This window comes from Thalassophryne amazonica, chromosome 9, assembly GCF_902500255.1.
Source record: "Thalassophryne amazonica chromosome 9, fThaAma1.1, whole genome shotgun sequence".
NCBI classification, from domain to species: domain Eukaryota; kingdom Metazoa; phylum Chordata; class Actinopteri; order Batrachoidiformes; family Batrachoididae; genus Thalassophryne; species Thalassophryne amazonica.
In genome coordinates, this window is record NC_047111.1 from 84773154 (window position 1) to 84800655 (window position 27502).

At 40.0% G+C, this 27502-nt stretch overlaps 1 protein-coding gene across 1 annotated transcript; it reads right to left on the bottom strand.

The window, feature by feature from the left end:
- Nucleotides 1–714: 714 nt before the first annotated feature.
- On the bottom strand, nt 715–27502 carry grk1b (G protein-coupled receptor kinase 1 b). Its single transcript, XM_034177452.1, has 7 exons — nt 26622–27502; nt 9327–9454; nt 4372–4529; nt 1638–1721; nt 1438–1562; nt 1163–1364; nt 715–911 (listed from the first exon to the last, which is right to left on the bottom strand). Exons 1-7 carry the CDS (start codon nt 27318–27320, stop codon nt 715–717), a joined length of 1593 nt encoding a protein of 530 aa, XP_034033343.1. The 5' UTR covers nt 27321–27502.

The window sequence follows — 27502 nt, forward strand, 5'->3', positions numbered from 1 at the left end:
TTCATTCAGAGTCACCAGCAGATCCAAAGTGGGTCTGCATATTGATTTGGTTGGATTCCCTTCCTGATGCAACTCTACATTACATGGAGAAATGAGGCAGGGGTGAGGTTTGAACCTGGGACCCTTCCACAATGAAACCAAGTGCAATAACCACTTGGCCACCACCCCTGCCACACTCAGTAAATAAATAGTAATTATATAATATTACAATGCTAAAAAATTAGGTCTTTAAATTAGGTTTTATACCAAGTATTTTTTTTTTATTCTTTCAACAAAACAGTTTTGAAGTTCTTGCTGCAATTGTATTGACTTTTAGGATTACAGCAGAAAAATTACAATGACAGAACAATTCTAATACAATATTTCAGTGATGTGATGGCATCCAGACAAACTGTGTGTCTATAAGCATTACAAATGTACATTTGTATCTGAGTGTTTATTACAAGTTATATACATATATAATGAGTTCCATACAATAGTAACTGATTATTTTCCAGATTGTATGTTATACAGATTAGGTATATAGCACTGCAAGAGCAATTACCAAATCTGGACATGTTTAAAAGTCATTCTTTATTTTAACATTCTACTGCAAACATACAACACAAATTCCATCCAGTACTACAAGTCAAAGGAGGACACACCCTCCACCTTTGGCTTCCACATAGTTCGGGTCGAGGTCATTGGGCAGTTTTCCTTTCTCACCCCAGATATTCAGCTCTCCAAAACACCCGTCTCGATCATCTCCTCCTGCCAGGGGATTGGGACTTTGCCAGATGCAAAGTCATTGAAGAACTCTACGTCTTTGCCACCAAGAACAATGTCCTTAATTGTGCTGAAGGCGCCTACGTCATCGATGTCTTTTGCATAGACCATCTTAGGGTCAGGGACAAATGGGGGCGGCAGCATGCCTTTAGATGGAGAAATCAGTGACAAATGTAGAAAATTAATTAATTAATATTGTTTCACTTTTGAGGTATCAGTGCATTCAAAGTGGAATGTTCATGTTGCCCATTAATGTCTGACAGGATTTGATTTTTTAAAAAGTGACCATGTGACTCTTTGGAGCATAAGGTGCTGATCTATCGCATGAAGAATCAAAATGATTTGTGTCTTAAAATTGATACTTTTCATTATGTTTGATGTTGGAGGTGTTACCCACCTGCTTCCAGGCGGCCCCAGTTGATGTCCTTGAAGAAAAGATGATTCTTGAGCTCTTCACAGTCATTGTTTTTGAAGCCGAGGCGTTTTGCCGGGTCCTTCTCCATCAGACACTCACAAAGGTCCATGCAAACTTTGCCAATGTTGGCTGGGTATGAAACCGGGTCATTAATAATTCTGCGAGTCACTTCATCATTCTCGACCTGAAAGCATGACAAACACATGTTGGCCACAGAGCGAGCAAGTGACTTAAGAGTATTTGTATTTGCTTCACACCTTCTCTCGTCGTACTCTAAAGGGGCCTTTGGCTGTGATCATTTCATACAGGGTGACTCCTAGAGTGAAGTAGTCCACAGTGTAGTCGTAGTCCTTCTTCTGGAGAAGTTCTGGAGCCATAAAACCTGAATTCATAGAAGATATTCTCTTTACTCCACCATTGTGTTCAACATCATGTCAAAATGATGTGAATAACTAACCTGGTGTTCCTGCATATCCATTAGTTTTATCTTTTCCTGGTGGAAGTTCAACAGCCAAACCCATGTCTGATAAACGCACATGACCTGATGAAACAGGATTCATTAGTGCACTGACACATGGACACTGACTCGTTCACTTAATTGTTCATTTAATAAACTTCATTGAACTTAATCGATTTACAGGTAATAATCAGAATTTATTTGCACCGAAAAACTTGTTGGCAATTAAAGAATTACACAACAGTAAAAGTAAACATGGAAAAACTGTCAGTCATTTGTCGTTTTGCAAGGGAGTGGTTCCGAATTCACTTTGTGGGGGTCCCACTGTCCACAAGGTGATGCCATCACAGTGCTGTAATGGCATCATTCTGTTTTCAATCATTCACTGAAGCAAATGGTTTGCTGTGTTTTTTGAAAGTTTCAAAAGAGTGCATCATTTTCAAAAGCAAAGGTTTCACTTAACATTTGAAGAATTTCAGCAGAATCATTATTTTATGAAGCAACTGCTCAATGTCTAGGGTGCATCAAAGAGTGAATCATTTCCTGAAGCAGTTGTTCCATTTTGTTTTTGGAGCTTAGATTAATTTTGTTCTGAAGTACCTGCCCATTGTTTATGGTGTTTCAAAGGGTGAATCATTTTATAAAGTAAAAGTTTCTTTTGTTATTTAAAGCATTTTGACATAATTGCTATTTTGTGAAGTATCAATTTAGTCATTATGGCATTTCAAAAGAATTAATCCTATTCTGAAGCATTTGCTTCACTTTGTGTTTGAGTTGTTTTGACACAACTTTTTTTTCTGAATTCGAAAAACATAAATTACTTTCTGAAGCAACTGTTTCATTTTGCATTTGAAGTATTTTGACAGAATAGTTATTTTCTGAACAACTGCTCAGTGTTTGTGGTATTTCAAAAGAATCCTTTTCTGACGCAATTTTTAAAATTTATTCTTTGGAGCACTTTGAGAAAATCATTATTTTCTGAAACATCCACATAGTGATTAAGGTATTTCCATAAATAAATAATAATAAAAAAATATTTTCAGGAAAATTTGCTTCACTTTCTTCTTAAAATGTTTTGACAACCATTTTCTGAAACAGCTGTTTTATATGTGGGAGTTTTTAGTATTTGGAGCCTTTTGACAGACTAATTTTTCTTCAGCAGTTTAGCATTTGAAGGATTTCAAATGAGTGAAACATTTACTGAAGCAATCCTTTCAATTAGTTCAACTGTTTTGACAAGCGATTGCCTTCCTTTTCGTTAAAATGCTTGATAGAATTGTTTTTGAAAGACACTTTAAAAAAAAATTGATTCTTGAAGGGTGAATCATTTTCTGAAGCAGTTGTTTCAATTAGGACTTCAGTGGGGGTGATGACCAAGCGGTTACGTGCGCTTGTTTCCATTGCAAAATGTGCCCAGTTCAAGGCCACCCCTGCAACTTGTGATAAATCAACATGCAGATCCACATCTGATGTGCTGTGGCAATCCTGAGTGAAACAAGAGAGAAGCCAAAAGGCATTTAGGGTTTCAGGCACTTCGGGATAAATATTTTCTCATGCAATTTGTTCATTTGTTTCAATGTTTCACAAACTCTTCTTTCCGTCTTCGCGATGTGCATAACATTTTGGGAGGGGTTGAACTTGAACTCGCCCCCTACATCTATATGTGGGTGATTCTTAGACTACAGGCACTTATTATGTCCTTTGATCATATTGTATGAAAAACAGAAAAAAGGGGAAATTTCACACTTTTATAGTTATCTTTACAATGAAAGTGTGTTAGGAAATTTGTTCTAGTAGTCTATGATGACTTTTTCACCTTTTTTCTGCATCATTATATGCAAATATTGCCGTTTTGTGTTTGTCCCACACCCAGACTTTTGATCTTCAATGATAAAAATGAATGGCAAAGAAACGTTTTTTCTAATGTTTTAAAATATCTCTGAATAAAATATCAGTAAAATAATCAAAACATAATTGGGGTATTCAATGTCATACAACTGTTGTGATTTTTTTAAACAAAATGTAGTTGTCCCACACTATTGCCATAATTTCCACCACAACACTGTAATGTCCCTTTAAACAGTTTGTATGAAAGATTGTTTGGGTAGTTTCTATGGAGATAAACAGTGACATCAGAGCGCATGTATATAGCGCCAAATCACAACAAACAGTTGCCCCAATGCGCTGTATATTGTAAGGCAATGGTGTGGTGGAAATTACAAGGCCAATAGTGCCCGTAGTTAAGAATCACCCATGTGCATTAATGACTGAGTTGTTTTAAGGACAAAATAGATGGATGGTTGTAAAAAATTGTTATGACTCTGGTTTTCAAATGGTTTTAGAACTCAGACCTATCAGTCTGTTTCACAACACAGCAGTGCAGTTGACAGCAAGAACGTTTTAACTTGACATTACCCCTTTCTGTAAATTTGCACATTTCCCGTGTCTACAAGGGCTGGTTTCCTCTCAGATAATGTGGAGATCCTGAAAATCAATCTTGCCTTGATAAGGAATACAATGAATAGAAAAAATGCATCCACACTGTTGCAAAATCTATATCAACCCCCTTCAGACCCAAGGACCATAAGATTTAAATGAAATCTTACTTTTTGAGATATCGTCCACAATCACACAAACAAACAGGCAGAGTTGATAACTTCTGTCGCTTTGATTATTGCTTCCATCAGCTGCCGGAGGTAGGCCATGTTCATGGTACCTGTATAAAAGTGCTTACCTGCATCGTCCAGCAGCACATTCTCTGGTTTCAGGTCTCTGTAGATGATTCTGTGCTGGTGAAGGTGTTCCAGTCCACAAATAACCTGGGCCGTGTAGTAGCAAGCCCTAAGCTCACTGAAACCAGGATTTTTGCTATCTACATCGTACATGTGAAACCTAAAAATGAAGTAAAAAGTAAAATGTTACACAGCGCTTCTTAAATTCTGTTATTCAGTGCCACACCCATAGTTTTTTCTTGTAAATTACACATTTAAACTCAGAAATTCTGAGAATTGTCTTTGAATATGATCTTCCCTCCTCCTTCTCAATTTTTTTTAAATATATTTTCTTTTTAGTATTCCTGAAAACACACATCTCCCATAGCAACAGGCTATTAACAATTGGCACCAGTGTAATTAGAAAAATTACATCATTACATATGCTTTTTAGATATTTTATGTGGTAGTCATACAAGCGATTGACCATGCAAATTTTGTCTACGTGTGTTTGCAAAAGAATTGCACGGCAACTAGTTCTTCAATATGGTGCCTTCACAGACTGGGCATTTTGCCATTGTGAGGCTAATTACAACACATAATATCATAATCGTAGGGTTAAATTATTGAATAAAATCATGAAGTGGGTATAGAATAATCTGCGCATTTTCAGGTCAGCTATATGCTAAGTAGCCTGGCTAGCTATCTTAGAGAGCCATTGATTTTATGTGTCACTTTCCATGCACACTATCACCATTACTACAAGGTCAAACAATAGATCATTGACTAATGAATGAATAGTGACTAATGAATGAATCTGTTTATAGCCTAATAGGCCAAAAACTGGATTCCCGGTTTAGGGTTCCACCCAAAATTGATGTTACCAAACTGGTTAGAACAAAAAAATATAATTCCCAAACCGGTTAGGGCCCCTTCACACATAACACGATTGAAGTGTCCCACGACTGTGGAGTTGCAAAAACCAACAGATATGTGGTGTGCATGTATATCGCACATGTGCATGTGTGTTGCCTCCCCCCAACACATACACACACACACACGTGGCGTGCGGGGGGAGAGCACACTCGCATAACATCCTGATGATATGTATTGACAGACATGATCACACGGGGGCCGGACAGCCACGTCTGAGCGCACACAGCTGGCCTGCAGTGGTCGCACACCATGCACATTGGCAGGCTGCTCCATGTGAAATGGACTGTCAGATCATGCAGCAGGCAATCTGAATGTCACATGTGTCTGGCCCAATGCACATTTCCGCCAGAACACGCGGGCCGCAGGACTATGATGACTTGACAAGCCAACAGTGCCACAAATACGCCACTTTCAGTCAGGTATCACCAAAAATACGCCGTAACAAACGCCATTTTGTCAATTATTACAGCATTAAAAAATACATTTATCTCCCTGTTGATTTTAACCATTTTATGCTCCTGTTATAAGGCAGTGATTGTAGCGCAGTGGTAAAATTTCCATCTGGTAATCAGAGTTTTTGTAAATTGCAGGTTTGAATCCTGTGAGTGGCATTTATTTTTTATTTTACCAGGGTTACTTAACTGCAGGGTTCTGTATTGTGTCCCATTTTATTTATTATTTATATCAACCCCGTGATAGTCACTAATTATACAGCTGGTTTTTATTTTATTTTTGTCCACATTAGCGGTGCGATGCGGTGCAGCACGTTCCAGCTGCTCACACTGTGTTCATGCACGCGCACGATGGTTTGTGGTTCCTTATTTTGTGTTTAGTTCGCAGATTTTCTTCTGGTTTCTGCATCTTTCGTGTTATGTGTAAAGAGGCCCTTAATAATGTTCCATGTCAGTTGTAGGACATTGAAAACTCTGTACAGTGAGGTAAAAAAGTATTTAGTCAGTCCCTGATTGTGCAAGTTCAAGGTCTGTAATTTTCAACATAGGTACACTTCAGCTGTGAGAGACAAAATGAGAAAAAAAAATCCAGGAAATCACATTGTAGGATTTTTAAAGAATTTGTTTTTAAATTATGGTGAAAAATAAGTATTTGGTCACCCACAAACAAGCAAGATTTCTGGTTCTCTCACAGACCTGTAACGTCTTCTTCTTCTGGCATCTGTTGGATCTCATTATCTGTATAAAAGACACCTATCCACAGCCTCAAACAGTCAGACTCCAAACTCAGCCATGGCCAAGACCAAAGAGCTGTTGAAGGACACCAGGAAGAAAATTGTAGATGTGCACCAGGCTGGAAAGAGTGAGTCTACAATAGTCAAGCAGGTTGGTGTGAATAAATCAACTGTAGGAGCAATTGTAAGAAAATGTAAGACATACAAGACCATTGATAATCTGCCTCGATCTGGGGCTCCATGCAAGATGTCATCCCATGGGGTCAAAATGATCATGAGAATGGTGAACAAATATCCCAGAACTACACAGAGAGACCTGATGAATGACCTGCAGAGACCTGGGACCAAAGTAACAAAGGCTACACACTACGCAGAGAGGGACTCAAATCCTGCAGTGCCATGTCCAGGCCCGTCTAAAGTTTGCCAGAGAGCATATGGATGATCCAGAAGAGGATTGGGAGAATATCATGTGGTCAGATGAAACCAAAAAAGAACTTTGTGGTAAAAACTCAACTCATCGTTTTTTTCAAGAAGAAGAATGCTGAGTTGCATTCCAAGAACACCATATCTACTGTGAAGCATGGGGGTGGAAACATCATGCTTTGGTTCTGTTTTTCTGCCAAAGGGACAGGATGACTGATCCGTGTTAAGGGAAGAATGAACAGAGCCATGTATCGTGAGATTTTAAGCCAAAACCTCCTTCCATTAGTGAGAGCATTGAAGATGCAACGTGGACGGGTCTTCTAGCATGACAATGATCCCAAACACAACGCTCGGCCAACGAAGGAGTGGCTCCACAAAAACCACTTCAAGGTCCTGGAGTGGCCAAGCCAGTCTCCAGACCTCAACCCCATAGAAAATTTGTTGAGGGAGTTGAAAGTCTGTGTTGCCCAGTGACAGTCCCAAAACATCACTGCTCTAGAGGAGATCTGCATGGAGGAATGGGCCAAAAAAAACAGCTACAGTGTGTGCAAACCTGCTGAAGACTTACAGGAAATGTCAGACCTCTGTCATTGTCAACAAAGGATATGTTACAAAGTACTGAGTTCAACTTTTGTTATTGACCAAATACTTATTTTCCAGCATACTTTACAAATAAATTCTTTAAAAATCCTACAATGTCATTTCCTGGATTCTTTTTTCTCATTTTGTCTCTCACAGTTGAAGTGTACCTATGTTGAAAATTCCAGACCTCTCTCATCTTTCTAAGTAGGAGAACTTGCACAATCAGGGACTGACTAAATACTTTTTTGCCCCACTGTAAATGGTTCAACTGTTATTTGTCAGGTAGAAACCAAATGATTAATGTAAATGATGTCATATCTGAACCTGCTATAGTAAAATGTGGAGTCCCCCTAAGGAAGTATCTTGGGGCCTCTATTATTTCTGTTCTATGTAAATGACATGGAGGTAGCAGTTAAGTATAAACTGTTGTTAAGAAGGAACTAAGTAGGAGAACTTGCACAATCAGGGACTGACTAAATACTTTTTTACCCCACTGTATATGCCAGACCTGTAAGTGGCGCTGTAATGCTCCCACAAAAACGTAGAAGAAAATACAATGTTCTGTAGCAGGCAGCAGAAGCTAGAACGTTCCAAAATAGGACACTAAGTAAAATAAAGCCTTTTAAGAGAAAGAGGGTACGCGCAGATCACCTGAAATAGATTTAATGTGTATTTAAAGTGAAGCAGTGTGTTTGTCCATTTTTAAACGAGATGGCTGTGTTGCTTTCAACCTCACAGACCAAAATAATGGACAGAGGGCTAACCCACTGCTGTCCTTTGACTAGCTCAACAGCTAACGCTCCAGTCCTCACACGACCATTCATACAGTTGGACTGTTTCAAATGTTAAAACCATTCACACACTGAGTAAATATAAAGTCTCAATCTGACCTGTTATGTCATTTCAGTTGGATTCATCATCACAGCCTGATGATAAGTCATCCTTCTTTTGGAAGACAATGTCTGGGAAATACTTTAACTTCTTATCATGAAAAAAAATTACTGAAGAAACGTAGCATTTTTAAAGAAGTCCCTCTGGGTTTGTCTGCTCAGGGTGCATTTCTCTCCATAAACCAGAGTACTCCAGTGCTTTGTCCCATTAACACCAACAAAATTAAGTTATAATAAAAGTTGAAATATACTCCCTCTAGCGTTCAGCCATCTTCAGCATTTCTTCACCATGTATCTTCAGCATTTTTCTCACGATGAAAATAAATCCCATTTAATTCACCCAAAAAAAAAGCATAATAATGACCCCAATATATGCAGTGTTTTTTAAAGAAATCCCTCAGTTTGACTGCTCCAGGTGTGTTTCTCAGGGTGAAACACAGGACGCTGACACTTTGTCCTGCCAGTAACAATCAAAATAAACATCAGGGGGAAGTGAACCTGACCTCATTGTAAATGGAACCCTTTTCAAGAACAAAAAAATAACTGTTTTCATTCCTAGCAAAATACCAAACATTTCTGGTTTTTATTCCATGAACTGGTTCAAAGATACACTAAATTAAGAATACTGTAATTTGAATGACTGTTCATAACTACAATAAAGATCATTTGAATAAGAGTGTCGAGTAATCAGTTAAAATGGAATCATAGATCATTTAAAATAGAATTTTAGGGAAGGTCAAGGTTCATTCTTACTAGTCAGAGTGTAATTAGAGGTGTGTTCAATTTGAATTTCAACCAAAGAAAATGTCATTACAGGCACATTAAATTAGAATGTTGACGAGTCATAAATACATTTCAGATAATCATTTCTATCAAGTTAAGTGTTAACTTGCCATGTCATAATCTTTAATGTACAGAGCACTGTGTGTAAATGTGTGTATTTTGTGTTTTTATACAGCACCTGAGGTCACCGCCATTCATGATGGTCATAACTAGGCAGAGGTCAGTTTTCGTCTGGAAGGCGTAAGCCAGCGACACAATGAAGCGACTGTGAACTTTGGCAAGGATGCGTTTCTCCACAATAGCCCCCTAAACACAAACCCAAAATCAGTAATGTAATCAGTTTCAAGACCTGATGTGCCAAATAACCTTTAATGTTATTGTATCCTCTGTGTATTTCCTCCTGTAATAAATAAAAATATTTTCAGTAACAAATGCCTGTTATTATTACGTTCACTAAGGATGTAATAAATTAACGTTTTTTTATTTGTCTGTCTGTTTGTCTGACTGTTAGCAGGGTTACGTCTAAACTACTGCACAGTTTTTGATGGGATATGTATCTGTGGTGAAAAGATACAAAATTGAATGAAAGACTCCATTCAACTTTGTAGATGATCCAGATTCTGGATCAAATTTCACTTTATATAGGCTTTGAAGGACACGCATCACCTCCTTCCAGGTCCTGCGCCTTCTTCCTCGCGCTCCACCGGCAGCACACTCCCCGGACCCACAGCGCCCCCTGTGAAGGAGCCGATGCAGCTTGGCAGGGCTAGACTAACGCCCGAAGAACGCAAGCATAGGTTAGAATCTGGGGAGTGCCTGTACTGTAGTGCCCGGGGGCATATCCTCCGTGAATGCCCAGATCAGCCAAAAGCCAGTGCTCACCAATAGACCCCGGGCTATTGGTGAGCCATACACGTCTCATGGGTGATCGCACTCCGCACAGTGAAATCCCGGCCATAGTATTCTTTATGAAGATCAGTCCCTGTAATTGCAGGCACTGGTGGATTCAGGAGGTGAGGCCAATTTCATTGATCACAGCATAATCACTAAAGCTCACATTCCAGTGGAGGCAATTGGCAGGCCTATGTTTGTTGTGATTTGGCGCTATATAAATAAAATTGATTTGATTTGGTGAATTCTTTAGACGGTACTCCACTCCCCACCATAACTCACCAAACCATTCCCAAAACTCAGATTGTTTCAAGAAATCACCATGAATCCATTAATTTTTTCATTTACTCCTCCCCTCTGTCACTGATGTTAGGGCACACCTGGCTTTCCCTGCACAACCCAGACATAGATTGGATGACCGGAGCTATTACCCGGTGGAGCGAAGCCTGCCACCTTAGGTGCCTTAGCCCATTCATGCCACTTACCCCCAATGGCAAGGAGTATGAAACGACCCCCCTGGATGTCTCCTCCGTACTGGAACAATATCATGACCTATGCAAAGTGTTAAGTAAAAGTCGGGCACTCTCATTACCTCTGCACAGACCCTATGACTGCTGCATCAATCTGCTTCCAGATGCATCCCTTCCTTCCAGCCCCCTTTACAACCTGTCACACCCGGAGAGAGAATCGATGGAGCAGTACATACAAGACTCCTTGGCTGCAGGACTCAGATGACCCTCGTCCTACCCACTTGGGGCAGCCTTCTTTATCATCAGGAAAAAGGACAGGACCTTACACCCCTGTATCAATTTTTGGGGGTTAAATGCCATCACCGCTCACAATAAATATTATTTTCCTCTCTTAGATTCTGCATTTAATTCCTTACACGGAGTGTCTATATTCATCAAACTCAGTCTGCATAATCCATACCATTTGATCAGAATCAAATAGGGAGACGAGTAGAAGACAGCGTTTAGCACCCCTTAGCTCACTTCAAATATCTTATCATTCCCTTGGGCCTCACCAGTGCACCCGTTACATTTCAGGCCCTGGTAAATGACCTGTTGCAAGATTTCTCAATTGTCTCTTTTTTGTATATCTGGACGATATATTAATTTTCTCCAAAGATCTTTCAGAACATATTCTCCATGTTCGTCTTGTATTGAATCAGTTATTAGAGAATCATGCACATTCCACCAGAAGACTATTTCATTCTTGGGTTTTGTGTTCCAACATAATCAAATCAAACCTGATCCCTCTAAGATCTGTGCTGATTCTGACTGGCCCACTCCCTCAATGTTAACAATTCTAACAATTCTTTGGGTTTGCCCATTTCTACCACAGATTTGTCTGCAATTTCAGTCAGGTTGCAGCCCCTCTTCATAAACTCACCTTCGCTAAAACACCTTTTCATTGGTCCTCTGAAACCGAAAGAGCATTTCAGTCACTTAAACACTGGTTTACCACTGCACCCATACTCATACAACCAGACCCAGATTGTCAGTTCATCGTGGAGGTCAATGCCTCAGACATTGGGGCCATCCTTTCCCAGTGGGCTGAGGGCAGTAAACTAGGGTCTAGAAAAAATCTATTTAAGCATAAAAATTCAAAAAGAAAAAATAATATAGCACCTTCAACTGCACCACAGACTAAAACAGTTAAATGTGGTCTATTAAACATTAGGTCTCTCTCTTCTAAGTCCCTGTTAGTAAATGATATAATAATTGATCAACATATTGATTTATTCTGCCTTACAGAAACCTGGTTACAGCAGGATGAATATGTTAGTTTAAATGAGTCAACACCCCCGAGTCACACTAACTGCCAGAATGCTCGTAGCACGGGCCGGGGCGGAGGATTAGCAGCAATCTTCCATTCCAGCTTATTAATTAATCCAAAACCCAGACAGAGCTTTAATTCATTTGAAATCTTGACTCTTAGTCTTGTCCATCCAAATTGGAAGTCCCAAAACCAGTTTTATTTGTTATTATCTATCGTCCACCTGGTTGTTACTGTGAGTTTCTCTGTGAATTTTCAGACCTTTTGTCTGACTTAGTGCTTAGCTCAGATAAGATAATTATAGTGGACGATTTTAACATCCACACAGATGCTGAGAATGACAGCCTCAACACTGCATTTAATCTATTATTAGACTCAGTTGGCTTTGCTCAAAATGTAAATGAGTCCACCCACCACTTTAATCATAGCTTAGATCTTGTTCTGACTTATGGTATGGAAATTGAAGACTTAACAGTATTCCCTGAAAACTCCCTTCTGTCTGATCATTTCTTAATAACATTTACATTTACTCTGATGGACTACCCAGCAGTGGGGAATAAGTTTCATTACACTAGAAGTCTTTCAGAAAGCACTGTAACTAGGTTTAAGGATATGATTCCTTCTTTATGTTCTCTAATGCCATATACCAACACAGTGCAGAGTAGCTACGTAAACTCTGTGAGTGAGATAGAGTATCTCGTCAATAGTTTTACATCCTCATTGAAGACAACTTTGGATGCTGTAGCGCCTCTGAAAAAGAGAGCCTTAAATCAGAAGTGCCTGACTCCGTGGTATAACTCACAAACTCGCAGCTTAAAGCAGATAACCCGTAAGTTGGAGAGGAAATGGCGTCTCACTAATTTAGAAGATCTTCACTTAGCCTGGAAAAAGAGTCTGTTGCTCTATAAAAAAGCCCTCCGTAAAGCTAGGACATCTTACTACTCATTACTAATTGAAGAAAATAAGAACAACCCTAGGTTTCTTTTCAGCACTGTAGCCAGGATGACAAAGACTCAGAGCTCTATTGAGCCCAGTATTTCTTTAACTTTAACTAGTAATGACTTCATGACTTTCTTTGCTAATAAAATTCTAACTATTAGAGAAAAAAATACTCATAACCATCCCAAAGACATATCATTATCTTTGGCTGCTTTCAGTGATGCTGGTATTTGGTTAGACTCTTTCTCTCCGATTGTTCTGTCTGAGTTATTTTCATTAGTTACTTCCTCCAAACCATCAACATGTCTATTAGACCCCATTCCTACCAGGCTGCTCAAGGAAGCCCTACCATTAATTAATGCTTCGATCTTAAATATGATCAATCTATCTTTATTAGTTGGCTATGTACCACAGGCTTTTAAGGTGGCAGTAATTGAACCATTACTTAAAAAGCCATCACTTGACCCAGCTATCTTAGCTAATTATAGGCCAATCTCCAACCTTCCTTTTCTCTCAAAAATTCTTGAAAGGGTAGTTGTAAAACAGCTAACTGATCATCTGCAGAGGAATGGTCTATTTGAAGAGTTTCAGTCAGGTTTTAAAATCCATCATAGTACAGAAACAGCATTAGTGAAGGTTACAAATGATCTTCTTATGGCCTCAGACAGTGGACTCATCTCTGTGCTTGTTCTGTTAGACCTCAGTGCTGCTTTTGATACTGTTGACCATAAAATATTATTACAGAGATTACAGCATGCCATAGGTATTAAAAGCACTGCGCTGCAGTGGTTTGAATCATATTTATTTAATAGATTACAATTTGTTCATGTAAATAGGGAATCTTCTTCACAGACTAAGGTTAATTATGGAGTTCCACAAGGTTCTGTGCTAGGACCAATTTTATTCACTTTTTACATGCTTCCCTTAGGCAGTATTATTAGACAGCATTGCTTAAATTTTCATTGTTACGCAGATGATACCCAGCTTTATCTATCCATGAAGCCAGAGGACACACACCAATTAGCTAAACTGCAGGATTGTCTTACAGACATAAAGACATGGATGACCTCTAATTTCCTGCTTTTAAACTCAGATAAAACTGAAGTTATTGTACTTGGCCCCACAAATCTTAGAAACATGGTGTCTAACCAGATCCTTACTCTGGATGGCATTACCCCTGACCTCTAGTAATTATGATTAAAAATATATGTTAAAGGAGCAGCAACAAAATCAGCTGCAAGGTTGCCGTCTTCGGAGTGAGATTGCATCAGAATTTTGGCTCTCTGTTGGGACTGTTTACACAGAGACTGCTACCTGCTGCTTTGGACTTGAATTAACAGTCTTTTTCAAGACTTTTTTACTTTTTTACCTTTTTACTTTTTTTTTTTTTACTTTTTTACTGTGCTCCAACGCCTAAGGAAGACCTCTAACGGTCGAAACATCGCGACGGAGCACTTTTATCAGCTAACTTTCATCAGCGTTGGCAAGCTAACTAGCTTGCTAACGCTTTCGTTTTATTTTTTTATTTTTTTTTTTTTTTAGCACTGTTGTCGTGCGTTATCTGTGCTGCTCCACAGCGTGTTTAGTCGATTTTTATTTTATTTTAGCACCGTTGTCGTGCGTTCGCTGTTGTCGTGCGTTGCCTGTGCTGCTTCATGGCCTGTTTGGTGCCTTGATTGGGGCACTCCTTCTGCTGAATCACCTCTAAATTATTTACACATTATTCACTTTGTGTGTTTTTAGGAATCCGCTAGGTTGCGTAGCTACTAGCTCTTAGCCGATTTAGCATGGCGGCTTCTCCTGTCTCTCCCGTACTTTTCTGCTCTGGGTGTGAAATGTTTAGTTATTCCTCGGCCTCCTTTAGCAGTAACGGTACTTGTAATAAGTGCAGCTTATTCGTAGCTTTGGAGGCCAGGCTGGGCGAATTGGAGACTCGGCTCCGCACCGTGGAAAATTCTACAGCTAGCCAGGCCCCTGTAGTCGGTGCGGACCAAGGTAGCTTAGCTGCCGTTAGTTCCCCCCTGGCAGATCCCGGGCAGTCGGGAAAGCAGGCTGACTGGGTGACTGTGAGGACGAAGCGTAGCCCTAAACAGAAGCCCCGTGTACACCATCAACCCGTTCACATCTCTAACCGTTTTTCCCCACTCGACGATACACTCGCCGAGGATCAAACTCTGGTTATTGGCGACTCTGTTTTGAGAAATGTGAAGTTAGCGACACCAGCAACCATTGTCAATTGTCTTCCGGGGGCCAGAGCAGGCGACATCGAAGGACATTTGAAATTGCTGGCTAAGCGTAAATTTGGTAAGATTGTAATTCACGTCGGCAGTAATGACACCCGGTTACGCCAATCGGAGGTCACTAAAATTAACATTAAATCGGTGTGTAACTTTGCAAAAACAATGTCGGACTCTGTAGTTTTCTCTGGGCCCCTCCCCAATCGGACCGGGAGTGACATGTTTAGCCGCATGTTCTCCTTGAATTGCTGGCTGTCTGAGTGGTGTCCAAAAAATGAGGTGGGCTTCATTGATAATTGGCAAAGCTTCTGGGGAAAACCTGGTCTTGTTAGGAGAGACGGCATCCATCCCACTTTAGATGGAGCAGCTCTCATTTCTAGAAATCTGGCCAATTTTCTTGGATCCTCCAAACTGTGACTATCCAGGGTTGGGACCAGGAAGCAGAGTTGTAGTCTTATACACCTCTCTGCAGCTTCTCTCCCCCTGCCATCCCCTCATTACCCCATCCCCGTAGAGACGGTGCCTGCTCCCAGACCACCAATAACCAGCAAAAATCTATTTAAGCATAAAAATTCAAAAAGAAAAAATAATATAGCACCTTCAATTGCACCACAGACTAAAACAGTTAAATGTGGTCTATTAAACATTAGGTCTCTCTCTTCTAAGTCCCTGTTGGTAAATGATATAATAATTGATCAACGTATTGATTTATTCTGCCTAACAGAAACCTGGTTACAGCAGGATGAATATGTTAGTTTAAATGAGTCAACACCCCCGAGTCACACTAACTGTCAGAATGCTCGTAGTACGGGCCGTGGCGGAGGATTAGCAGCAATCTTCCATTCCAGCTTATTAATTAATCAAAAACCTACACAGAGCTTTAATTCATTTGAAAGCTTGTCTCTTAGTCTTGTCCATCCAAATTGGAAGTCCCAAAAAACAGTTTTATTTGTTATTATCTATCGTCCACCTGGTCGTTACTGTGAGTTTCTCTGTGAATTTTCAGACCTTTTGTCTGACTTAGTGCTTAGCTCAGATAAGATAATTATAGTGGGCGATTTTAACATCCACACAGATGCTGAGAATGACAGCCTCAACACTGCATTTAATCTATTATTAGACTCTATCGGCTTTGCTCAAAAAGTAAATGAGTCCACCCACCACTTTAATCATATCTTAGATCTTGTTCTGACTTATGGTATGGAAATAGAAGACTTAACAGTATTCCCTGAAAACTCCCTTGTGTCTGATCATTTTTTAATAATATTTACATTTACCCTGATGGACTACCCAGCAGTAGGGAATAAGTTTCATTACACTAGAAGTCTTTCAGAAAGCGCTGTAACTAGGTTTAAGGATATGATTCCTTCTTTATGTTCTCTCATGTCATATACCAACACAGAGCAGAGTAGCTACCTAAACTCTGTAAGGGAGTTAGAGTATCTCGTCAATAGTTTTACATCCTCTTTGAAGACAACTTTGGATGCTGTAGCTCCTCTGAAAAAGAGAGCTTTAAATCAGAAGTGTCTGACTCCGTGGTATAACTCACAAACTCGTAGCTTAAAGCAGATAACCCATAAGTTGGAGAGGAAATGGCGTCTCACTAATTTAGAAGATCTTCACTTAGCCTGGAAAAAGAGTTTGTTGCTCTATAAAAAAGCCCTCCGTAAAGCTAGGACATCTTTCTACTCATCACTAATTGAAGAAAATAAGAATAACCTCAGGTTTCTTTTCAGCACTGTAGCCAGGCTGACAAAGAGTCAGAGCTCTATTGAGCTGAGTATTCCATTAACTTTAACTAGTAATGACTTCATGACTTTCTTTGCTAACAAAATTTTGACTATTAGAGAAAAAATTACTCATAACCACCCCAAAGATGTATCGTTATCTTTGGCTGCTTTCAGTGATGCCGGTATTTGGTTAGACTCTTTCTCTCCGATTGTTCTGTCTGAGTTATTTTCATTAGTTACTTCATCCAAACCATCAACATGTTTATTAGACCCCATTCCTGCCAGGCTGCTCAAGGAAGTCCTACCATTATTTAATGCTTCAATCTTAAATATGATCAATCTATCTTTGTTAGTTGGTTATGTACCACAGGCCTTTAAGGTGGCAGTAATTAAACCATTACTTAAAAAGCCATCACTTGACCCAGCTATCTTAGCTAATTATAGGCCAATCTCCAACCTTCCTTTTCTCTCAAAGATTCTTGAGAGGGTAGTTGTAAAACAGCTAACTGATCATCTGCAGAGGAATGGTCTATTTGAAGAGTTTCAGTCAGGTTTTAGAATTCATCATAGTACAGAAACAGCATTAGTGAAGGTTACAAATGATCTTCTTATGGCTTCGGACAGTGGACTTATCTCTGTGCTTGTTCTGTTGGACCTCAGTGCTGCTTTTGATACTGTTGACCATAAAATTTTATTACAGAGATTAGAGCATGTCATAGGTATTAAAGGCACTGCGCTGCGGTGGTTTGAATCATATTTGTCTAATAGATTACAGTTTGTTCATGTAAATGGGGAATCTTCTTCACAGACTAAAGTTAATTATGGAGTTCCACAAGGTTCTGTGCTAGGACCAATTTTATTCACTTTATACATGCTTCCCTTAGGCAGTATTATTAGACGGTATTGCTTAAATTTTCATTGTTACGCAGATGATACCCAGCTTTATCTATCCATGAAGCCAGAGGATACACACCAATTAGCTAAACTGCAGGATTGTCTTACAGACATAAAGACATGGATGACCTCTAATTTCCTGCTTTTAAACTCAGATAAAACTGAAGTTATTGTACTTGGCCCCACAAATCTTAGAAGCATGGTGTCTAACCAGATCGTTACTCTGGATGGCATTTCCCTGATCTCTAGTAATACTGTGAGAAATCTTGGAGTCATTTTTGATCAGGATATGTCATTCAAAGCGCATATTAAACAAATATGTAGGACTGCCCTTTTGCATTTACGCAATATCTCTAAAATCAGAAAGGTCTTGTCTCAGAGTGATGCTGAAAAACTAATTCATGCATTTATTTCCTCTAGGCTGGACTATTGTAATTCATTATTGTCAGGTTGTCCTAAAAGTTCCCTAAAAAGCCTTCAGTTGGTTCAGAATGCTGCAGCTAGAGTACTGACGGGGACTAGCAGGAGAGAGCATATCTCACCCGTGTTGGCCTCTCTTCATTGGCTTCCTGTTAATTCTAGAATAGAATTTAAAATTCTTCTTCTTACTTATAAGGTTTTGAATAATCAGGTCCCATCTTATCTTAGGGACCTCGTAGTACCATATTACCCCATTAGAGCGCTTCGCTCTCAGACTGCGGGCTTACTTGTAGTTCCTAGGGTTTGTAAGAGTAGAATGGGAGGCAGAGCCTTCAGCTTTCAGGCTCCTCTCCTGTGGAACCAGCTCCCAATTCAGATCAGGGAGACAGATACCCTCTCTACTTTTAAGATTAGGCTTAAAACTTTCCTTTTCGCTAAGGCTTATAGTTAGGGCTGGATCGGGTGACCCTGGACCATCCCTTGGTTATGCTGCTTTAGACGTAGATTGTGGGGGGGTTCCCATGACGCACTGTTTCTTTCTCTTTTTGCTCCGTTTGCATTACTCTGCATTTAATCATTAGTGATCGATCTCTGCCCCCCTTCACGGCATGTCTTTTTCCTGGTTTTTTCCCTCAGCCCCAACCAGTCTCAGCAGAAGACTGGCCCTCCCTGAGCCTGGTTCTGCTGGAGGTTTCTTCCTGTTAAAAGGGAGTTTTTCCTTCCCACTGTGGCCAAGTGCTTGCTCATAGGGGGTCGTTTTGACCGTTGGGGTTTTTCATAATTATTGTATGGCCTTGCCTTACAATATGGAGCGCCTTGGGGCAACTGTTTGTTGTGATTTGGCGCTATATAAGAAAAAAGTTGATTGATTGAGTTGATAGTAATACTGTGAGAAATCTTGGAGTCATTTTTGATCAGGATATGTCATTCAATGCGCATATTAAACAAATATGTAGGACTGCTTTTTTGCATTTGCGCAATATCTCTAAAATTAGAAAGGTCTTGTCTCAGAGTGATGCTGAAAAACTAATTCATGCATTTATTTCCTCTAGGCTGGACTATTGTAATTCATTATTATCAGGTTGTCCTAAAGGTTCCCTGAAAAGCCTTCAGTTAATTCAAAATGCTGCAGCTAGAGTACTGACAGGGACTAGAAGGAGAGAGCATATCTCACCCATATTGGCCTCTCTTCGTTGGCTTCCTGTTAATTCTAGAATAGAATTTAAAATTCTTCTTCTTACTTATAAGGTTTTGAATAATCAGGTCCCATCTTATCTTAGGGACCTCATAGTACCATATCACCCCAATAGAGCGCTTCGCTCTCAGACTGCAGGCTTACTTGTAGTTCCTAGGGTTTGTAAGAGTAGAATGGGAGGCAGAGCCTTCAGCTTTCAGGCTCCTCTCCTGTGGAACCAGCTCCCAATTCAGATCAGGGAGACAGACACCCTCTCTACTTTTAAGATTAGGCTTAAAACTTTCCTTTTTGCTAAAGCTTATAGTTAGGGCTGGATCAGGTGACCCTAAACCATCCCTTAGTTATGCTGCTATAGACTTAGACTGCTGGGGGGTTCCCATGATGCACTGAGTGTTTCTTTCTCTTTTTGCTCTGTATGCACCACTCTGCATTTAATCATTAGTGATTGATCTCTGGTCCCCTCCACAGCATGTCTTTTTCCTGGTTCTCTCCCTCAGCCCCAACCAGTCCCAGCAGAAGACTGCCCCTCCCTGAGCCTAGTTCTGCTGGAGGTTTCTTCCTGTTAAAAGGGAGTTTTTCCTTCCCACTGTCGCCAAGTGCTTGCTCACAGGGGGTCGTTTTGACAGTTGGGGTTTTTCCGTAATTATTGTATGGCCTTGCCTTACAATATAAAGCACCTTGGGGCAGCTGTTTGTTGTGATTTGGCGCTATATAAATAAAGTTGATTTGATTTGGATTTAATATTTTTTTCTGGCGCCGGGCTTGATGGCGCCATTTTGGGGCCAACTGTGCTGAACAACTCAATGGACCTTTTATGTTTTCAACATTTTTTTATTTTATTTTTTGTGTCATTTAACCACATACAGCAAGACATCCAGGTACAGGTACTATCAAAATAAATATAAAAATAGTTACGCTATCAAATTTACATGAACTTACAATTTCTGATGATTTATTTAATTAATTTAAAGCCTGTTGAACGCTTCTGCAGCTCTGTAACTCTGCCATGAAATGACGTACGTGACAGTTTTAAAGTTCCCCGTTGCTGGATTATGCTTTATTATGGACTAATTTGACCCTCAACAAGCTTTTCTTTCTACAATCATCACATCCAATTCAAAGGTGTACAAATTTCTCTTTTTCAGACTCTGTATTGTAAAGTTGTGGACTTTTCTGCCAAATGCATGTGATCCCGAAATGTAATCAGTGTGCGCGCTACAAAAACTATTAAAATATGATGGCAGACAAACTGAAGGCAGAAAAGTGTCAAATCACAGCCTTTTGCTATGTCTGATTTAACAGGTGCAAGTCAGATTGTGGGTCCATACCTGAGCACGGTGTGAAAAAATTAACAGACAGGCTTTTAATAACAGAAATGACTCCAGTCCCACATGCTCGGAGTTTTTAATGGAAATGTATTGTGATCGGACAGGACATTTTATCCGATGTGAAAAAAAAATCTGTTATATACGGTGTTTATTACATGGAAAACAATACAAAAGATAGCGTGATGCTATCTTAGACTATAAGCATGACTACTGGCTACAAAATGGACCTGTTACTCTGATTTGATCAACAAAAACAAGCATAACTCAAAGTTTTTGTTCGACGTGGTGGCAACACGTATTCATAGACAACCATCTGTAAGTCACTCTCCTTTTACAGCACAAGATTTGTTGGATTACTTCGAGAAGAAAATAGACGACACGTTACATTAAACATATCTCAGCATGCCTTAACCAAGGCACTGCACACTGTTATTGAGGTGGGCGCCATTACTGAGGTGTTACCTAGATTTACAGAATTTGATAGTATTTCACTAGGCGTGCTGAAAAAACCTGTAACGTCTACAAAAAGCACAACCTGTTTATTTGATCCTATACCAACAAAACTGTTTAAGGACCTGTGGCCTGCTCTTGAGTCGACTGTGCTGGAAATGATTAATCTCTCATTAACCTCTGGATCTGTTCCTAAATGTTTCAAATCTGCAGTGATTAAACCATTACTTAAGAAACTTAATCTTGACCCTAGTGTATTGAAAAACTACAGGCCAGTATCACATCTATCATTTTGCTTTGAAATTCTGGAAAAGGTGGTTTCACGGCAGCTCATGGATCATCTTACTGTCATGATTCACAGGGGAGCTGGCACAGCAGGAGGTAGGAAGTACAATGCAGACTCACAAGCAGGTGGTAGGATCTAAAAGGCTTTATCAAAAATTCAGGCAGTGGGTCTGGTACACAAAAAGGCAGCTGGCGAGGTGTAGGTACAGGCAGGTGTAAAGCAAGGGCATCGTCAAAAAGTACAGGCTGAGGTCAGAGCAAACAGTATACTACAAGCTGAGACAAAGGCAAGGTCAAGAAAAACAGGCACAGTTGGCAACAAAGAACTATGGCTAGGAACTAAGGTACATGAGCTGGAACGGAGACAACATCAGCGAACAAGCACAGAACACAACTCAAAGGGTTTAAATACACAGAAGATAATTAGCAGTAATGTGAAACAGGTGTGGTGAGCTGGCAGGAGGAGGGCGTGGACAAACAAAGACGAGAGACACTGAGGCAAGAAAGTGCAGTGACAAGTGGGTGAGGAGATGACAAACAAAATGGGGTTTGGCCAACAGAAATGAGGAAATGCAGGTGCAGGACAAGAGAGTGCAGGGATCAGAGGGAGACAGTGATACAAATGAAACTAGGCATGAGATGAAACTACATGAGAACAGAGATGAGGAGTGTAGACAAGGGAGTGCAGTGACAACACGGACATGACTAATAACCATAAACTAGAAATATTAAAATAACAAGATCAAGAAGAACTAATGAACAAAGGACGCATGGGATCTTGACAAGAAAAGATTAATACTTGACCCGAAAATAGAAAAGAAGGCAACAAAAAAATGAAAGGCTGAAACTAGAACAGAACTGACGCAAACAATACAACCGAAGACTAATGTAGTAAACCAGACAAATCAAACTAGTGAAATAAGCAAACATGAAACAATCAAAAACAGTGGATCAAAACTAAACAAGAACAGAGCTCAACATGTGGCCGAAATGTGATGAACATAAAACAACAAGCTGTGACAAAAGCAACGATGAACAAAAATCAAAGACAGTGGATGAAAGACTAAACTAAACCAGAATGGAACTCAAGATGTGGCTGAAGTCTGATGAATAGAAAACAAACAGCTGTGACAAAAGCAACATAAACAGATGATCAAAAAAGCAGACAAAAGAACTCAATAAGGACAGACTGACAGAAAAACATAACTGTCAAGGACTGAGCAGGGGCAAATCATGACACTTACTGAGAATAATCTTTTCGAGCCACTGCAGTCTGCTTTTAGAAAATATCATTCCACAGAGACAGTTCTTACTAAAGTGGAGAATGATCTTCTTCTTGCGATGGATTCAGACACCACTACGGTTCTGGTGCTGTTAGATCTTAGTACTGCGTTTGATACCGTGGATAATCATATTTTACTTGATAGGCTGGAGAATCATTTTGGGATTACTGGGAGTGTCCTTGCATGGTTGATGTCATACATGACCAGCTGTTCTCACTGTGTTTTGTACAATAACACTACCTCTTAGTGACTTGAAATTTGGGGTGACACAGGTCTGTCTTAGACCCCCTAGTTTTCTCCCTTTATATAGCATTCCTTGTGAACATATTGTGGCATTTTGGGATTACCTTTCATTGCTATGCTGATGATACTCAGTTATACATGCCGATAACTGCTGGTAATCTCATCCACATAAAATCCTTAGAAGATTGCCTTGCATCAGTGAAAAGCTGGATGTCTAGCAACTTCCTACTTTTAAACTCTGATAAGACTGAAATGATGGTTCTTGGTCCATTGAGACATTGGCATCAATTTGACCAGCTAATGCTTAGCCTAGGTTCGTATGTCATACATCACACTGACAAAATGAGGAACCTTGGGGTAATTTTTGATCTTACATTGTCCTTTGACCTCCACATTAGAGATATTATGAGGACTGCTTTTTCCACCTGTGAAATATAGCAAAGATTCATCCCATTCTGTCTATGGCTGATGCTGAGACTCTGATTCATGCATTTGTTTCTTCTAGATTGGATTATTGCAATGTTCTATTTTTAGGTTTACCACAGTCCAGCATGAGGGGTCTCCAGTTGGTTCAAAATGCTGCTGCCAGACGTTTGACACAAAGCAGAAAGTTTGACAACATTACATCCATTTTGGCATCTCTTCACTGGCTTCCTGTCTCTGTGAGATCAGATTTGAAGGTTCTGCTACTAACCTATAAAATTGTTCACGGACTGGCACCTCCCTACTTAGCTGTCCTAATTAAACCATACGTACCGGCCCAGGCTCTGTATTCTCAGGGTGCAGGACTACTTTGTGTCCCTAGGGTGAACCTAGGGGAACCACCTCAGCAAATCAAGCTAATTTGGATGCAAAGAAGCAGTGGCTCTACTAAGTCCCTCCCAGATATTCAAGCAGCTCACCCTGTCCCTGAGTCTAGGCCCAGATACATAAAGGAGGAATGTCATTTCTGCTAGAACCCCTGGCAAAAATTATGGAATCACCGGCCTCGGAGGATGTTCATTCAGTTGTTTAATTTTGTAGAAAAAAAGAAGATCACAGACATGACACAAAACTAAAGTCATTTCAAATGGCAACTTTCTGGCTTTAAGAAACACTATAAGAAATCAGGAAAAATAATTGTGGCAGTCAGTAACGGTTACTTTTTTTAGACCAAGCAGAGGGAAAAAAATATGGAATCACTCAATTCTGAGGAAAAAAATTATGGAATCATGAAAAACAAAAGAACGCTCCAACACATCACTAGTATTTTGTTGCACCACCTCTGGCTTTTATAACAGCTTGCAGTCTCTGAGGCATGGACTTAATGAGTGACAAACAGTACTCTTCATCAACCTGGCTCCAACTTTCTCTGATTGCTGTTGCCAGATCAGCTTTGCAGGTTGGAGCCTTGTCATGGACCATTTTCTTCAACTTCCACCAAAGATTTTCAATTGGATTAAGATCCGGACTATTTGCAGGCCATGACATTGACCCTATGTGTCTTTTTGCAAGGAATGTTTTCGCAGTTTTTGCTCTATGGCAAGATGCATTATCATCTTGAAAAATGATTTCATCATCCCCAAACATCCTTTCAATTGATGGGATAAGAAAAGTACCGGCCCAGGCTCTGTATTCTCAGGGTGCAGGACTACTTTGTGTCCCTAGGGTGAACCTAGGGGAACCACCTCAGCAAATCAAGCTAATTTGGATGCAAAGAAGCAGTGGCTCTACTAAGTCCCTCCCAGATATTCAAGCAGCTCACCCTGTCCCTGAGTCTAGGCCCAGATACATAAAGGAGGAATGTCATTTCTGCTAGAACCCCTGGCAAAAATTATGGAATCACCGGCCTCGGAGGATGTTCATTCAGTTGTTTAATTTTGTAGAAAAAAAGAAGATCACAGACATGACACAAAACTAAAGTCATTTCAAATGGCAACTTTCTGGCTTTAAGAAACACTATAAGAAATCAGGAAAAATAATTGTGGCAGTCAGTAACGGTTACTTTTTTTTAGACCAAGCAGAGGGAAAAAATATGGAATCACTCAATTCTGAGGAAAAAATTATGGAATCATGAAAAACAAAAGAACGCTCCAACACATCACTAGTATTTTGTTGCACCACCTCTGGCTTTTATAACAGCTTGCAGTCTCTGAGGCATGGACTTAATGAGTGACAAACAGTACTCTTCATCAACCTGGCTCCAACTTTCTCTGATTGCTGTTGCCAGATCAGCTTTGCAGGTTGGAGCCTTGTCATGGACCATTTTCTTCAACTTCCACCAAAGATTTTCAATTGGATTAAGATCCGGACTATTTGCAGGCCATGACATTGACCCTATGTGTCTTTTTGCAAGGAATGTTTTCGCAGTTTTTGCTCTATGGCAAGATGCATTATCATCTTGAAAAATGATTTCATCATCCCCAAACATCCTTTCAATTGATGGGATAAGAAAAGTGTACAAAATATCAACGTAAACTTGTGCATTTATTGATGATGTAATGACAGCCATCTCCCCAGTGCCTTTACCTGACATGCAGCCCCATATCATCAATGACTGTGGACATTTACATGTTCTCTTCAGGCAGTCATCTTTATAAATCTCATTGGTTCCAGCATCATCACCTTGCCCAATGCAGATTCAAGATTCATCACTGAATATGACTTTCATCCAGTCATCCACAGTCCACGATTGCTTTTCCTTAGCCCATTGTAACCTTGTTTTTTCTGTTTAGGTGTTAATGATGGCTTTTGTTTAGCTTTTCTGTATGTAAATCCCATTTCCTTTAGGCGGTTTCTTACAGTTCAGTCACAGACGTTGACTCCAGTTTCCTCCCATTCGTTCCTCATTTGTTTTGTTGTGCATTTACGATTTTTGAGACATATTGCTTTAAGTTTTCTGTCTTGACGCTTTGATGGCTTCCTTGGTCTACCAGTATGTTTGCCTTTAACAACCTTCCCATGTTGTTTGTATTTGGTCCAGAGTTTAGACACAGCTGACTGTGAACAACCAACATCTTTTGCAACATTGCGTGATGATTTACCCTCTTTTAAGAGTTTGATAATCCTCTCCTTTGTTTCAATTGACATCTCTCGTGTTAGAGCCATGATTCATGTCAGTCCACTTGGTGCAACAGCTCTCCAAGGTGTGATCACTCCTTTTTAGATGCAGACTAACGAGCAGATCTGATTTGATGCAGGTGTTAGTTTTGGGGATGAAAATTTACAGGGTGATTCTATAATTTATTCCTCAGATTTGAGTGATTCAAATATTTTTTTTCCCTCTGCTTGGTCTAAAAAAGTAACCGTTACTGACTGCCACAATTATTTTTCCTGATTTCTTATAGTGTTTCTTAAAGCCAGAAAGTTGCCATTTGAAATGACTTTAGTTTTTTGTCATGTCTGTGATCTGCTTTTTTTCTACAAAATTAAACAACTGAATGAACATCCTCCGAGGCCGGTGATTCCATAATTTTTGCCAGGGGTTGTACCTGTATCCATGACCTTGTTCTTTTACCCAACGTTCATGACCATAGGTGAGGATAGGAGCATAAATGAACTGATAAATTGAGAGTCGCCTTCTGGCTCAGTTCTTTCTTCACCATAACAATCCAGTACAGCAACTGGAGGACCTCAGGACTATCATATGGGTCTGTGATATTCAACAAGATTAAATTCTAATCACCACTGACTATGTATGTGATGCTGAGCTGTTTTTGAAGCCATATATTTTGAGAACATATACTGTATTTTATTGCATGGCTATGGCTCCAATATTAGAAGGTATAGAGTATCATTTAAGGTGATGCCAGTGCTTTACCTCATAGCCTTTGCGTTTCTTCAACCTCTTTTTCTCCAGCTTCTTAATCGCATACATTTTGCCTGTGGCCTTAGCCTGACAAGCAAACACTTCCCCAAAGCCTCCTTTACCCAGCACTCTGAACTCTGTGAACCACTCCTCGTTAACAGGTTGGCTCTCCAACCACTTGAATTGAACATAACGCAGGAAGTACATGCTGTTTTTGAAGCCTTCCAGAGCATTGTTCTCCAAGTGTCCCAACAGTTGTTCCTCACTCTCCTTAAACAGGTCACCACAGACGTTCTTGAAGTCCTCTTTCACTCGACTGACAACCTTTTCCTCCAGGAAGTTGCAAAAGCTCTTTGATGCTGACTCGTAATACTTATTGACCATCTTCTGGGCCTTTTGCATTCTGTCCTTCTCCTCTGATAAGTTGTAGTCTGCGATGTCTTTCCACAGTTGTCCAGCACTTGCATGGGTGCTTTCACTCTCTAGGTACTGCTGAAGAAGTCGCTTGCCGATTGGCTGTTTGACACACATGCTGTCAAAGGTCGAGGCTACACTTGTTTTCAGGTTCTCACAATCTCTGATGTGTGGTAGTTTCAACCTGGCCCGCATTTTCTTGTCACGCATTGTGGCTGCTGTACTTCTATCCAAGCTGCCACGTGCCGACACATATGCAGAGTTTGCCACCACAGTCTCCAAACTGCCAATGTCCATGGTTGCACCTTTGATGACAAGGAAATAAGTTTAAACAAATCATTTGTCTTTTATGTCCTAAATATGTACCCAAAATGTACAGTGCCAATATTTTAGCGAACCCTGTTCCTTGTGTTTCTATCTTTAAAAGGTTTAGAGTAGAGCTTCATAGAGCCCATAACTCCAGGTTATGATTACATTCT